This window comes from Candoia aspera, chromosome 1 (genome assembly GCF_035149785.1).
Source record: "Candoia aspera isolate rCanAsp1 chromosome 1, rCanAsp1.hap2, whole genome shotgun sequence".
Lineage (NCBI taxonomy): Eukaryota > Metazoa > Chordata > Lepidosauria > Squamata > Boidae > Candoia > Candoia aspera.
Genome location: NC_086153.1, coordinates 46,116,210 through 46,131,891, shown reverse-complemented (window position 1 = coordinate 46,131,891; position 15,682 = coordinate 46,116,210). Strand labels below are relative to the sequence as shown.

At 37.9% G+C, this 15,682-nt stretch overlaps 1 protein-coding gene across 1 annotated transcript in view; it reads left to right on the top strand.

The window, feature by feature from the left end:
• Window positions 1–7,636, top strand: part of KCNH1 (potassium voltage-gated channel subfamily H member 1) — a 239,199-nt gene extending 231,563 nt beyond the window's left edge. Inside the window, exon 11 of the mRNA XM_063290081.1 lies at window positions 6,794–7,636. Within this exon, the coding sequence (XP_063146151.1) occupies window positions 6,794–7,636 (843 nt within the window). The remainder of the gene's footprint in view (window positions 1–6,793) is intronic.
• The last annotated feature ends 8,046 nt before the right edge of the window (window positions 7,637–15,682 follow it).

Below are 15,682 nucleotides of genomic sequence, written 5' to 3'. Positions count from 1 at the left end.
GTCCTACTTTTATTTCTATATGCCATTTTATCTAATTGGTCCACTAGGATCTAAATGTACCTTATATATCATAATATTTTCTGTTATAAGCCTTTTGTGGCTGCTTAAGCCCTTTCCCTTCCAGCTATTTTTTTCCTACTCAAGCACTTTCTCTAGGAAATATTGTTGTTGTTCTTTGGTTTTTGTTTTGCTTGATGACATGTGCCATTTTAGCAACCCTTGATACAAGAAAGCTATAAATAATCACAGTGTCATATGACGCCAAATCCCATTAATACATTTCCAAAGAAAAAGGTTTTATTCCAACATTCTTGTCCTCTTCTTTTTCCCTTCCAATTTCTCCTGGTCGCTTCCATTTTTCAGGGATCTTCAGAGTGATCAGGGCAGCCAGAAGGACACTCAGTAAAATTGATGGTTGACTGATGATTTGGACCCAACCCTTAACAACTCCATTGCATTGGTTTTGCTTTTTTTATTTGCTCCATTATGCTGAATTTGAGATTGATCAGAAAAGAGGGAGGCAGACCAATCTCTCAAGAAGGTTGATTCTGTCAATTTGGGTTTGAATCAAGGTTTCTTATCCCACAACCATAGAATAAAGGCATTTCAACAATGCTCAAACAACCAGCTGTTATTATATCTCCACTTAGTTTATTTTAATCTTCTTGCAGGGGAAACTTTTTACATTTCATTGTCATGTGATTACCAACCTGTCTGCATGCATGTGCACATAAACAAGTTTGCAAACTGAGGATTTCATGCATCTGATCATCTATGAAAATTGTCCCTTAATAAAACTGTCTGTTGGTTGCTACGCCAGTCTCTTTTTGAAGAAGGCTTACCTCTTTTTACTCTAGGCTACTTACCTCTTTTTCATCTAGGCTAGTTCCATTATGAACACTTACTGAAGTGATTTTTCTGGCAAGAAGCTCCAGTATTAATCCATTGCTCACTTATGAAACAGAAACATACCATTCTTTGACTATATGATTTGGATGAAGTGGTGACAACAGCAGTGCTAGTATGTAATGTTTTAATTAGTGAAGACTGTAAGCTAAAAATATTTTTTCTCACCCTCTCAGAAATACCAATTAACTTCTCATTACAAAAGCAAAGAATTTTGCTACGAAATATTACTTTATGTCAAGTAGCCAAGTACCCACATTAATGGATAGAACAGTACTGCCTTGGGCAAGGAATATTTTTAAAGCCACAGAACTAGGTCCATGTGATGAAAATTGGAAACTTGTCATGCATTATGAAATGGTAAGAACTAAATGAGTTAAAGAATTCAAGTTAATTCTAGTTAATTGCAATGTGTTATGAAAGCCCTTGATGGAAGACTAAGAAGTGAATATGCATTTGTTGCTCTAACTGAAGGACCACTGGTCATTTGAGATCTATGAAATTCTGCGCAGAAGCAGTACCTTACATAACAAAAATAGGAGAGTTCCATGGCCCCTTAAATTTTTTACAAATTTATTATGAAATAAGATCCCATGGGTCATCAAGGTATACTTCATTTGTTTATTCATTGTTGCAGTGAATTCAGGGACCTAACTATTTAGAAGTGTATTACACTGACTTCAGTGGGACTTAACAACCGTATGTATGATTTGTTACAACTGATATGACAAAATTAATATCTCTGGATTTTTCTACAGTGAAAAATGACCTTGTACTTGATGGGTACTTATGGAAGATATACTGGGCAACAATAACAGCATGGGTCGTTTGCTGTCTTGAAGGCTAACTCATTTATTACAGCATAAGTCATTGTGGACTATGCTTTATCAGATTCATGGAAATCTTAGAGAGGAGTATTGCATATAAACTTATGTGAGTGGAGAAAATAATTAAGGAAAGATCAGAGGAAAATGAAACACAAGATATGTAGACAGGAATAATGACCATTCACAGATCAGTTATTGGGTGACAGCAAGTTGCTTGATCAGTTGATTAGCACATGCAGTGTCATGGAAAATTTTGGCCATTTTTCAATGCTGATATCCAAGGGCATCTGTGGGGGCGGTAGTCAACAACATCAAAATGGTGGGCATAATCAGGCAATCAAAACTGTCCCATTTTTTACATGTGTGCAGTCTCTGCAAGGCATGTTAAAAGAAGGTGGGGCTTTGATCACTTGGTTGTGTCAGCCATTCTGATATTGTTGAACATCCCTGCTGACAATCTTGATAAGGTAGGTTTTCTTCAGATGGAGACATTTAACCATGTTCAGGTAGATGGGAGTATGGCCCCTTGAAACCCTTGGTGTTTCATGTGCAAATATTTGCATGAGAATAGCAGGTAGAATTTGTGGTGTGCTCTGGTCTCCACCAAACATTTAACTCTCATGTGTTGAAGTAGGTTGAACTTTTTAAAAGGAATAACAGAGAAGGCTTATATGGTTTCATTAATGTTATAAAGGGGAGCATTAGCTAAAAAAAAGTAATTGGGGTATACATCCATTGGGAAACTTCCGTTGCTCCCTGTTTTGATGCATAAGATTTCAGCCATGACAGTGACAAGTAATCTGACATTTCTTATATTTATATTTCTTAAAACTGTCCTGTTTGGATAATGACAGGGGAATTGTTGAAATAGAGATCTATGACAGTGAGAGAATGGGTCTTTTGGGATGCCAAAAGCTAACATAAAACGTTGAAAGAGAGGGAGCTTTTGAAATGCAAAGGAAAGTATGTTTATGGCATGTGCTGCTATTTGAAGTATGTAATGTATTTATTTAAATAATAAAACAATTCCTGAGTCCATCTCATAAAGGACTTCATGGCACTTGGAAGATGATTGAGGATTTAGAGTATCTTTCCTAACTGGAAATGCTAAAGGATTTGATGGGTTTCAAATAAATATAACTAAGGGAAATATAACAGCCATTTATAACACATGGAATGTCAGGGAGGAAGAAAGGTTATTGCCCATCTCTTATAACTCAAAAATCCAGGCAAAGTGGCATACTCAGTTGTAGGCTCATGACTTTAAAAAGAAAATGTTGTTTTTCCCCCAGTAAAGAACTAATTTATGACATTTGTTGCATAAGGTGTGGTGAAGTTTCTCTAGCTTATACATCAAAAGGGTTCCAAGAGGAAAAATCTATCAGCAGTTTTTTGCCCTGATATCACAATGGAATCGATACCTTCAGGAGTCCTAGATCTCTAAATCCAAAATATTGAGAGGTGGAAACTGTGAATAGACAGTGCCTCTTCTTATCCATCATCAGCCACATCTGACTGACTACTGCAATAACTCTGTTCCTATTCCTGGAGGCACAGCAGGCCAGCTCCACTTCTAGAAATAGGGTCAGCAGAATGGCCCCTTTGAAGACCTCCATTGATCACTGCTAGAATCCATGACTTTCATTTGCAAATGTCCTTTTAATTTAAAAGAGGATGGAAGCTGGCCTGCAAGCAGAAGTCTCTGGTTTTACCACACAGAAGCACAAACTGAAGTCTCAGGCCTGCGTTTGGCTCTCAAAAGCCTTTGGTATGATTCTTGGATGTCTCCAACCTTAACTCTTGGTCACTTCTTTGATATGTCTCTGTAGTTCATTTGTTAACAGTGCAAAGTGGCTTAGTTTTCTACCGAGAGGCTTTTTCAACTTCCCATTAGAGTCAACAGCTCTGGATTTCCTGGTGGTTGCAGGAAATTAACCAATATTTTATTTTATTTTATTGATTGATTTTTATTCTGCCTTTTTGTATATATATTTGGTTAACTCAAGGCGGCAAACATACCTAATACTGCTATTTTCCCCACAACAACAACCCTGTGAGGTGGGTTGGGCTGAGAAAGAATGACTATATAAGTGTACAGAAGCTTTCCAAAGAGTTACATTGTGGTACATCCAGTTTTTAAAGTATTATCATAATTAATTATGACACTTTAATTAACATTATACTAAATGTTAATATTAATATCACATTAAATATTAATATTAAATGTTAAATATTAAATGTAATATTAACTTGTTAACATTTAATATTTTAAAAAAATACTACAAGATTTAAAAAAAACCCAAGCCAACAGATTGGACAAAACTGGTCTAGAAAAAGAAATCAACAGGCTAGATCTAAGGCTAATGAGTAGAGTCATCTTTCCATCTCATTAGCAAGATCTAGCAAGGGCTTAAGGGATGTAAGAAATCTCTTGAAATCATATAGTAGATTTTACAGCTTTCCTCTTCTGACTTTCCCTGAAAATCCTTTTGAGCAGGAGTTTCCCAATTCTCTTGGTGCTTCATTTGTGTCAAACTTGGGATAACAGCTCTAATACATGTGTCTGATAGTTTATTAAAGGTAATGTAATTGGAACTGGGAGCTCACTTTCACACATGTATGCAGAAGGAGGACTAAACTAGCAAATAACTTAATAGAAACAGACTTGAGAAACATTGGCAGCTTGTATGTCTGTAATATTTTGTGGTGATTAGTGATTATGGAGTTTTTACTGGGCCTCAACTTGTTTTTCATTTGATTTTAATGTAATGTTTCTGCTATGTTCACCATTTCTTATTGCTTTTTGTGGAGGATTGATTTCTTATCATTGCGTACCTGTAGCCTTCCTATAGTTACTTATTGTCATCTCTGCAAAAGGTAATATCAAACAAAACTTTAAGTTTGTGTTGCATCAGGCATTCAGTGTAGATTTTTAGTGAAAAGGGTTTGGTCTAGTGGTTAAGGTTCTGGGCTAGAAACCAGGAAACTAAAAGTTCTAAAAACCTTGGGCATGAAAGCCAGCTGGGTGACCTTGGGCCAGTCACTCTCTCTCAGCCCAACTCACCGCACAGGGTTGTTGTGAGGAAAATAGGAGGATGAAGGAGTATTAGGTATGTTTGCCACCTTGAGTTATTTATAAAAATAATAAAGGTGGGATAAAAATTAATTAAATAAATAAATAAAATATAAAATGTGCCTTCTTTTTTCAGAACTTGTATTTTCTTCCATCTCTGTTAGCATCTTTCCCTTGTAGCATCATAAACAAACAGAGCCAGTTCATTTGCAACAGATTTCAAATCCTGTATTGTAGGATTTGCTACTGGTGATAGCCATCTTCTTTTGGCTAAGAGTCAAACTGAATTGGTGTCACAGTTTTGCCTAACTGAGCAAACTGCCTATATGTCCCATACCCATTGTTCTTCTTATCCTCATCTGCCTCCATGCTGAAATTTAGATTGTAAATTTAGATCTACTTTATAAAGTAAAATATGAATGGCAGCTGCCTCCTGGGATATCTATAGCTGGGCAGAATGGTGCTTGCTTTAGCATCCAACAAAAGTTAATTGCAGCTAATGAGTTTAGATGCTTTTGAACTTAGCCATAATTAATCAACTGATCAACTAGAATTTAGGTACTGGCAGAGACAGAAACTACATAGGAAAACTGACTATGAAACTTCCTTCAGAACCTGTGCTGCATCTCTTGCTGCTGCTGCTACATTATGGGTAGGGTTCTCATTGATATGTGAAAATAAAATGTATCTGATTTCCCATTTGGCAGCTTTTGCATGATTCTTGCCAAATGTCTCTAAAGAACAGAAAGTAACAAAGCTCTATGTTTTGTGTGCTGGTTCAGCATAGAGAAGAATATCAAACAGATTTAGCATTGTCAGGAAACATAAAATCTTATTATTTTGTGTATTCGCTTTAACTTTCTTCACAGAGATGCCTCTTTGACATCTGGGCAAATGTATTTATCTCTTTAGACTGTTTGCTTTATAATTAACATTTGAAACATGTAGGGTATTTTCTACTGACTTATTAGCATTTTTGTAGACTATACGGTTGGTTGTTGTGTGTGATCCTGAGGATCAGCAGTGGAATTTCAGAAGAGCTTTGCCATTGAGAGAGATCAAATAATCAAGCCAGCAACTTCAACAAATATAAACTGTATTTACAAAATAGAGAGTAAAATCATTTTTACAGTTCTGCCTCTCCACGCAGGGAGATAAACAGTTTCAAGCAGACTTACAGTAGCTGCATTTGAAAAGCAAAACGCAGAAGCAGAGAGCAAGAAGCCAGAGAGCAGGAGAACACTGACCTTTATCTAGGCTACTAACCATTAGTTACCATAGTAACTATTAGCATATCAGTTTGCAGGACAAAGGATTTGACTTTTTGACCTGGCACACACAGACTTTTTGGCTCCAGCAAGAACCCACCAGAACTTTTTGTTTTCTTAATTCCTAAGCCGTATAAAAGATGAAATAACAACATATATTACAGAAAAGTAGACATTATGATCCTAACAAGCAATGATTAATTGGGTGCCCATTTATGATGGAGTTAGCACTAGTTCAGAAAAGAATATGAAGATCTTAGTTTGCCTCAGAAAACAACTGAACATAAGAAAGTTTGCTACTATAGACAGTCATCTACTGTCAGTGATGACTGTCTATAGTAGCAAACTCTCTTATGTTCAGTTGTTTTCTGAGGCAAACTAAGATCTTCATATTCTTTTCTGAACTATCAGCCTTGGGAAGCTGGTGATAAATAGATACTCTGTAACTACTTGAGCTATGAATGTTCATTTGTTCATCTGATACTAGCATTGATGTGAATTCATGCATTCCAGTGGCTACCGCAGTGTTGTTTTCTTATATTGTCCTGTTGTGCATAGGGTTGTGCTAGATGTAACCCACATGTGGAAAGTTTGGTACTTTTGAGTAATAGGAAAACATACTTTGATCTGAATATGAGGCATCTGTGAAACAGCAGTCATATGTATCAGTTCAAATCACAGGAATGGATATCCTATTTTGTCATTTTTTTTCTCTACAGATTGTATTCCGGAAGATCAGTGATGTAAAACGAGAAGAAGAAGAGAGGATGAAAAGGAAGAATGAAGCCCCTTTGGTCCTGCCACCTGACCATCCAGTCCGTCGGCTTTTCCAAAGATTTCGGCAGCAGAAGGAGGCCCGACTAGCTGCAGAAAGGGGAGGCAGAGATGACCTAGATGTTGAAAGGGGCAACATTTTAGGAGATCACTCTTCCCACACAGTTGTCAAAGCCAGCATTGTCACAGTAAGGGAAAGCCCTGCAACGCCAATTGCCTACCAGTCCGCTTCAACATCGGGTGCTTCTGATCAGGCCAAACTACAAGCTCCAGTCTCAGACTATGTTGCTGGGAAAGCAGCAGGGGATTATCCAAAGCGTAAAGGCTGGGCAAAATTCAAAGATGCTTGTGCCAAAGGAGAGGACTGGAACAAAGTTTCCAAAGCCGAGTCCATGGAAACTTTGCCAGAAAGAACAAAAGCAACGGGTGAAGCTACTTTGAAGAAGACGGACTCTTGTGACAGTGGCATCACAAAAAGTGACCTGCGCTTGGACAATGTGGGGGAAGCACGAAGTCCTCAGGATCGAAGTCCCATCCTAGCAGAAGTTAAACACTCTTTCTACCCTATACCTGAACAGACACTCCAGGCAACTATGCTGGAAGTGAAACATGAGCTGAAGGAGGACATCAAAGCTTTAAACACAAAAATGACCAATATAGAAAAACAGCTTGCTGAGATACTAAGGATATTAGCCTCTCGAAGAAGCTCTCAGACACCACAGGAGCTGTATGAAATATCAAGACCCCAATCTCCAGAATCAGAAAAGGATATGTTTGGAGCAAGCTGAGTGGTTCTTTAAACAGAAGTGATTTGAATATCCCTACAAACCCTATCCAACACCCACTTAACGTGTTTAAGGAAACGGAATATTTAATCTTTTTTTGACGATCACTATTTGAGGGGCCAGCCTATTAACCATGTCCCCTCTCTCTTAATGGTACAGTGACAAGAGTTGCAACCTCATGTCAAGATGGCAGCTGACTCTGAAGTCTTTTTGACAGCAAGGGTACAGTTTATAATGTTTTTCCTATTTCATTAGTGCATCCTTTTCCACTCAAAGTTATTTTTGACAGAAACATAACTAGAGAACTGAAGTTCAAGTGCTAGCTGCTGTTCATATACTTACCAAGTTTGTAGAACCTCTTCACATGGAATGTGTGTGAGTCAATTCTCCCTGCCCATAAGATAATATCTGCAGAAGGGCTCCACAAAAAAGCAAAGACTCCGTTTGTGAAAACTTTGATCCTTATTGAGTGGGTTTCATGTCAGATGTTAAATTGTGTGTGTGGTGGAAGAGATTTCCTCCACTCCTCTTTAAAAAGATTTAGTCTTAGGTAACTGGACCAGGGAAATTCAGCTGTGTCCTTTGCAAGATTCAGGTTGCTAACATGTCTTTACATCATTTGATTATGTTGGTGGGTAGCTGAATAAGTTCTTGCCTGGTGAAATGAACTTATTTAGCCATTTTTTTCCCCTCTTCATCAGAAATGTTAGGGTTTCCTGTTGTCGTAATCAAGAAAAGACCCAGAAAGGGGGTGACATTTATGGAATTTGTTATCAAAAAGCATTGTTTTTAATTTCAGGGCATGATTCATGGCAGGTGTTATCACTTATCACATAGTTGGCAATATCTATTTACAAAAATAGAATACTAACAGGCCAAGAAACTCAGCTATCCAAAATATTGAAGCTTTTTCAAACAAAGTCTTGCTACCTACAGTTGTGTTAATGACAAGAAAAATGGCCTTCTCGCCCACACTAAATATTTACCACATTTTGTATTTACTACATTTTAAAAAAACTATTCATTTTATCTTTGGGTTTCTTTTAGCACTGTAAACACCAAAGGATGTTGAAATATTTATACATTAGAACCAATGATGCATTAACAACAAGCAAACCATTTCAATGTATTTTCTCATTGTAATGGTCTCCAGTACCTCATGAAGAAGTGTTGTGGTATTTATTCTTATTCCCAAAGCTCTGATTATTCTCTGATCTTTCCTTAAAATAATCTGACTAGGGCACCAGTGGAACATAATGGAGAAGATGTGCAAGTGTTCTGATACCAAGGAGAAATAGAATGTGCTTGACAAAGACAGAATGGTTGATGATTCAGCAAGATTTCTCTCAGATTTCAAAACTATTTTTATAATCAGACTGTGGTGGATTCAACAATACTAAACCATAATGTGGTTTGTTTGTTTTATAGGTTTTAGCTGAGGTACTCACCCATTATGGCTTAGTGTTATGAGCAAAATAATCCACAATGACTTAATCAACCAATCATGATTTAAAGTTCCTGGCTTAGCATTAGACATGAGGAAAAATCATGGGCTGGTGGTTGTTGGGATGAATACCTGACCTGTGTCATCTGTAGAATACTGTAAGATGGTTTCAAAGCCAACTGATGCAACTTACAGTATTGGTTTTTTAAGAGCAGGGGTGGTGCTCAACTGGATCAAACCACAGTACTGAAATAGTGTATCTTGAGATATTTCATCCTGCAGCAGTTTCAGGAAGAGGGATAATATGGCTGTGCTGTAGTACATTGAAGACCCATAGCTTCAATTTCAATGCCAGCTGGGTATATTTAAGGCAGTGATATGTTTGCTTTCTTTTCTATACACTTGTATTGGCATGGTCCATGGCATGGTTGGACATAATGTCCTTAGTTTCCTGGATCAGATACATAACACTGTACATGCCTTTTCAATTTATTTTTATGTGTTTTTTTCTGAGGCTAGGGGGTTCAGTCAAGAAATAGTTCTCTCCAAATTAAACTGGGAATTTGTGTCTAAAATTTCACATCCAGCACCCAATTAAATTCAGTGACACTGTTGTATCATTGGTCAGAAACAAGGTTCCCATAAAAACACACTTGACTGAATGCAGATGTAATGTTGGCCCCCTGCATACCATGATTTGAAAACTAGGAGCCAACTTTAAGATTTGTCCCCCACTCTGCTTCCACAGTGCAACACTCCTCTTCCTTGCTCTGTCTACCTAAATCAGAGTTTAGCAGCACATCTGCTCTGACAGTAACCATGGGTTAGGCTAAATACATATCCAGTGTATCCTAGTTAACATCAGTGCATTTGTAATCTTAAACCATGGTTAAGGCAAACATGGGAGTGGGAAGAAACTGAAGGGCAGAGAGCAGGAATGCTCAGGAATGTTCGTGGATTTCTAATTGTGGCTTGTAGGATTTGTGCTGATCTTTGGATATGGAAGAGAGGTGCAGAACCTTTTCTGGAGAAGGGACAAAAAACAAATCTGATTTTATTCTACATTTAGATTTCATTAACATGAAAAGCGGTAATATATTACTACTTTTGGAGGTCCCTGAGCACTGCACTCAAGTCTTTCAGAGCTCTCATGTTGGCACAGCTCTCATCTCTGTGGTGGAAAGTAACAGTTCTGTATTCTGCATGGGCACATGAAGTTGATGATGATGGGGGAAAAAGTGGATCCCAGTTGACCTGTGGCGTAATGCTTTTCTCATAGCTGTTGTCACAAAGAGTTGTTTATTCATTACCATCTGACAATATAGATTTCCCTATATATTGACCAGATCGAATAACAACACCTTCTACTATGCACCCCAAACTCCCCACTACAAGCCATTCTAATTTCACCCTTACCTTCCCATGCTGTGTGAGTAGCTGCTTCTGAAGAATGACAGCTGGGTTTAAGAGATCCTGTACATCTAACGGGGCTCTTTGAATCCCAGCCAGATCTTTGTAGAAGGATTTGATTGCTCTTCAACTGCAAGGATGCAGAAAGAGCTTTTGCTCTCATCTTCATAATTATTAGAGACAAAAATAGAAAGTGATTCCGATAATATACAGCACATAACCCTCAGCAGTCAGTAACTCTGTTGCAGTCCTGGGAAGTAACTGTGGAGGATGTTAGTTCCTTAAGATTAATGTCTTCTGTATAGATACGATCATGAAGTTTTGTGCAAAAACTAGTGCCGTTTTGCTGAATTTATCTTGCATGGCATTTATAGCTTGCACTGACAAGTTCTAGAACTGCAGTGTTTAGTTGGCTAATCAGTTAGAAAAAAATGCTGTAATTCAAGGCCTTTTAACATGTTTTAAAAGGCATTTCCACTTAATAGGACAGACATCTTTTTTGAAAAAAAAAAAAAAAGCTTGGACCCAGCGGTGTATGAGTAGGGGTCTTCCCATGGATTGGAGCATATCTGCTGCTGTCTTCCTATCCAGGCCTCTTGTGTTTTCAGAGCATCAAAATACCCTCTGGAAAAGTGTGGGGTCCAGCTGGAAGAAGGAATAAAAGTTTCTCCGGTTCACACAGAAGTTTATTTTGGTGATGCAATAAGAGCTTTGGATCCCTGCTAATGCAGTTAGTTTGAATGTCTGTATTTACAAAAACTATTGAGGGGAGCATCCATCTTAGGAGACAAATTGCTCCTTCTCTCCAACCAGGTAAAGATGCCATATTTCTAATAGCCTTAACGCGGACATATAGGAAGCCACCCAAAATAAGACAGACTTTGGGGTTCTCGGGGTTCTCTGAGCTTGGATGTTTTTCTGCAGACCTTGCACTGATGATATTGCCTAGTCTTGTAACGAAAACTCTGCAGGACAACAAGCAAACTCAGAGAACCCCAAGAACCCAACAGTTCAACCCTAAGTTACATATATTCTGCATTATTGAAAATAGGCTTTCTTCCCTTCAAATTATCATTTATCCATAAGCAAAATTATGTAGCTTTAAGTTTATTAATCTGTTTATCAGTGTAAAGCCATATAATTAATAGTTTAAGATGTGTACAACTGGGAGATGGCCCTAGCAAATTATTCTTGCACTATGTACCAAAGGCATGAGTAGAAAAAAATTAATCAAGAAGTTTTTTTTTCCCCCTTGGCTTGGCATTCTGGAGCCATTCATAAGAAAGGAAGATGGGGAAGAGAAAAATTTCGTAGATTGGTCATATAGAGTAAGGTATCTTAGGAAATGTAATTAATATATTATTAAGACTTTATAAGTACTATGCTTTAATTAAACGCCTTGTATCTTCTACTTTTAATGGTGTGTGTGTGTGTGTGAGAGAGAGAGAGAGAGAGAGAGAAAATATGTAATACTGTCCAGCTTTGTGACTGAAAAAAATACTGGTGCAGCTTAATATTCTTGAAATAGAATGCCCTCTGCACTGCAGAATGTGAGCATAACAAAAAAACCTCTAAAACTAGTTTCCCTCTCTAGTGCAGCAGGTGATGGTGGCGTGGCAAGCAGGTCCCAGGTCTTCACAGGGTGCTTGTGGAGCCAGCAAGGCTACTGCTGCTGCTCATCACAATATTCTTTTGAAACTTTTTTTTAGGAAAGATATAGTTTGTGGGTGGCAGTAGGGCATAATTTTAAGTGATCATTTTATTATTTGATAATCCATAGGTGGAGGGTGGGCATATATTGGTGCTCATTTATCTTTCTACTTTAAAATGTTTAATTCTTTTCAGCCACAAAATGGTGCTTATTCCTGATAAGACACATGGCCATCTAAACATGGTTCCTAGAGGCTCTTAAGTCCAGAGTCTAACAGTACTGAGAGGCACACTGATTACTGAAGGATCATGGTCACTGAGAGGGACATTGCTAGATTATGATACATTGTCGTTTAATAGCCACATGAACTCTGGTTTGACTTACTGCATTTCTGGTTGGTTACTGAACAGCAATTTCTAGGGCTAAATACCCTAATGGGGAAGAACACAGTTGCAGTTTGTTCTGTTCTCTGAACAGTGCATCAGCCAAGATTTTGAATTTGAATATATTCCATGTAGTGAATTTAAGCAAAGAGGTTGGGTTGAATTAAATCAGACCATCCCAGCTTAGGCTCCGTTGGCCCCTGTTGTCTATAATGTGCCTTCCAGTGACCTTTAAACTATGGAAGACTGCAAAAGCAGGGCATTGACAGGCTGATATATTTTGTGGGAGAAGGTTAACTGGATAATCTGCCGGTTCTGCAGAGCAGCATTAATAATACAGGAAGACAATGCACTGAAATTCTAAGCATTTTTTTAGGTCCAACCCTAAAGCCGGTTTGGTTCAGGAATGCCTGAGCACAAGCTTTGCTATATAGCAAATGGGGTGTTTTCTCCATACACTTTCTACAGAAAAAAAATACTCAACTGGCAATGCTACATAAGGCCATTTCTATCCTCCTTTCCATTCCTAGTCCCCATTAATGCAGCTGTGCCCTACAAGGGGAAATGGAATATAACTGAGATCAATATGCGGGTGGTTTTTATGCACTGACAATAGCAACTTGCAGGATCAGGTATGAGACCAGACTTTTTTTTTTCCTATTGTCCTGGGTCTTGAAATGTGTAAGAGGCTTATATAATTTCATTATAAGGATATGAGTACACTACACAAGGTTTTTGGAGGTCCTAAGTGTGTTGTGTTAATGTTTGAAGTTTGTTGATCACAGGCCTGGAGACACTGGAGCCAAGAACCTCTTGTCAGCTAAGTCATGGGGTTATTTCAGTGGATGGCACCTCCTTTCCCCCTCTCCCATATGTATAATTTTTGCAACACAAACTATAAGTAAAAGGCATTTTGTTGACTCCCATATAGGTAGCCATCACTGACATCCTAGGTTACACAGGTCTGTCCGCAGGAACATTTAGTGGGCTTTGTTTCCTGCTTTTCTATCTTTTGTCTACATTCTGATGCTATTAATGCTTTCACCGATGCTATTATCAAAATACCACAAATTCCATCTGCTCAGGGAAAAAGGGAAAAGCCTTGTAACACAGAATGCCTGCAGTTACAAACAAAAGGAGTGGCTGAGGATAGTCCTTGATGAATCCCCGTAATGACAAGAATTTCAGCATGATGATGAAAAATGATGAAAAATTCAGCAAAGAGAATTGATTTCAGTCTTATTGTTTCAATGGGTCTTTAAGTATGATTAAGACTTGGTCCAGCCTCATGTATATGAGAGATTACTCACTAGCCCATTGTAAGTACTGACCCCATGTGGGCAATATAGGGCATTGTCAGGACTTACAGAATAGTCATAATCCTAAAACTCATAATGGTAAAAAGATGCTTACTGTGACAAACTATATTTTGAAATTTTCTTGGAGGTTTTCAAATAGAATACTTGATTTTTGTTTGAATTGCAGGCTTAGTAAAGAAAATAGTTCCATAAAATGATACAACTTCTTAGAATCATGTTTTTAAAAAGCCCTTTGTGTCTTTGGAATATATGTATTTGTATCTAAGATTATAATGTGCAATATTAAAAACACACTTCTTGCTTTAAATTTCATTTACAGCGCTGTCCTGATTTTCCAGAGAACATCCAGTTTAACAGCTACGAAGGTGATGTTCTACTCCTACAGTACCTCACTGTAAGGACTCGAAAGAGCAATTTGCCGTGAACTTCCTGGCTGATTTTTGTTCTCTTGTTTTGACTGAGCGGAGACTTTGGCATGAAACCACATAAGAAAACATTTTTATATTAACAAATGAGTGACATAGGATTTTGCAGGTGCGTCACACACATATAGGTATTAGTTCAGTTTAGAATAGGTGCTTTTCGACAAATAACATAATCTCCATCCATTGGTGTATCAAAAACAAAAGGCATTTTTCCTTCCGTAGATAATAGATGGTTTTCGACCAGTTGAGTACAAGGATCAAAGTTATTTCCAATGGCGTGTAGGATTTCTCTTTGTTGGTATTGTTCAAATTTGTATTATAAACTTTGGGTTATAATTATGCGGTTGGAATATGACCCGACACATTTCAATACAATTAGAACACATGTGCAGATATCATTGAAGTGTATTATGATAATTCAGCATAAGTATGAAAGTGGATCATACTCAACCACTGAGAGAAAAAAGCAGAGACTTCTGAGGTCCACCTTCAGGAGAGATTCAAATGTCAATATATGATAGCAAGCATACAGCATGAGACCAAAGAATAGCATCTTTAGTATTGTCGTAAGTCAGCACTGCACAGTGAAGATCAGAGGCTGCAAGTGGGTTTGGGTTGATGTGTTTGCCTCATAATCTGATTGTTGATGTCCTTTTGTTGATATGGAAGGGAACATGCATATTCACCTGATGCCATGAATTGTTGCATGTGGTATCAACTGGACAGGAGTGTTTGATTATCAAAAGTGTACACACTTAATTCAGATAGCTTCAGTATTTAAAAGTTCTGATTTTCCAAGCTGATGTTCCAAAACTTTCCATGCCAGGCATATATCAGAAACTGCAGTGAGAAAGCTACTAAAATGTGTGTGTGTGTTTGTGTGTCTGTGTATGCCATAGCAAGGATTTTATACAACCATGGATAAGGAAGAAGACAGCCAGGTGAAACCTTTGCCTTCACCTAAAAATATCATGTACTGATTATTTGGAAAAACAAAACAGTCAAGACAGATACACAGATACCATATTGGTTCCTTTTGGCCTTTGAGAACTACATATTTGGCTTTTATTGATGTGATGCATGTGTGCAGAGCAGAGCTGAAGAGAGCTGGAGTGCTCTGTCGGTAAGTGTACATGCCCTCCTGACCCTGCAGTAAGTTCCTGCTTTTCGCTTTTTCTCCAAGCTCTTTGCTGCATGGGTGGCATTGTCATAACTCACACGAATGTCAGCTAGAATTGTAGGGCTTGTGTTGGCACATTAGGGAACACTTGTGCAACATTTTACAATATTGCTATCACCCCAAATTAACTGCCAGTAACATTTCTCTCCCTACTGTGTGGTTCAAATGCTTGTTTTGGACTCCCCAAATTATCAGTTGCAGTTTGTAAATGTAAATCGTTGCCCAACAACTAGGAAC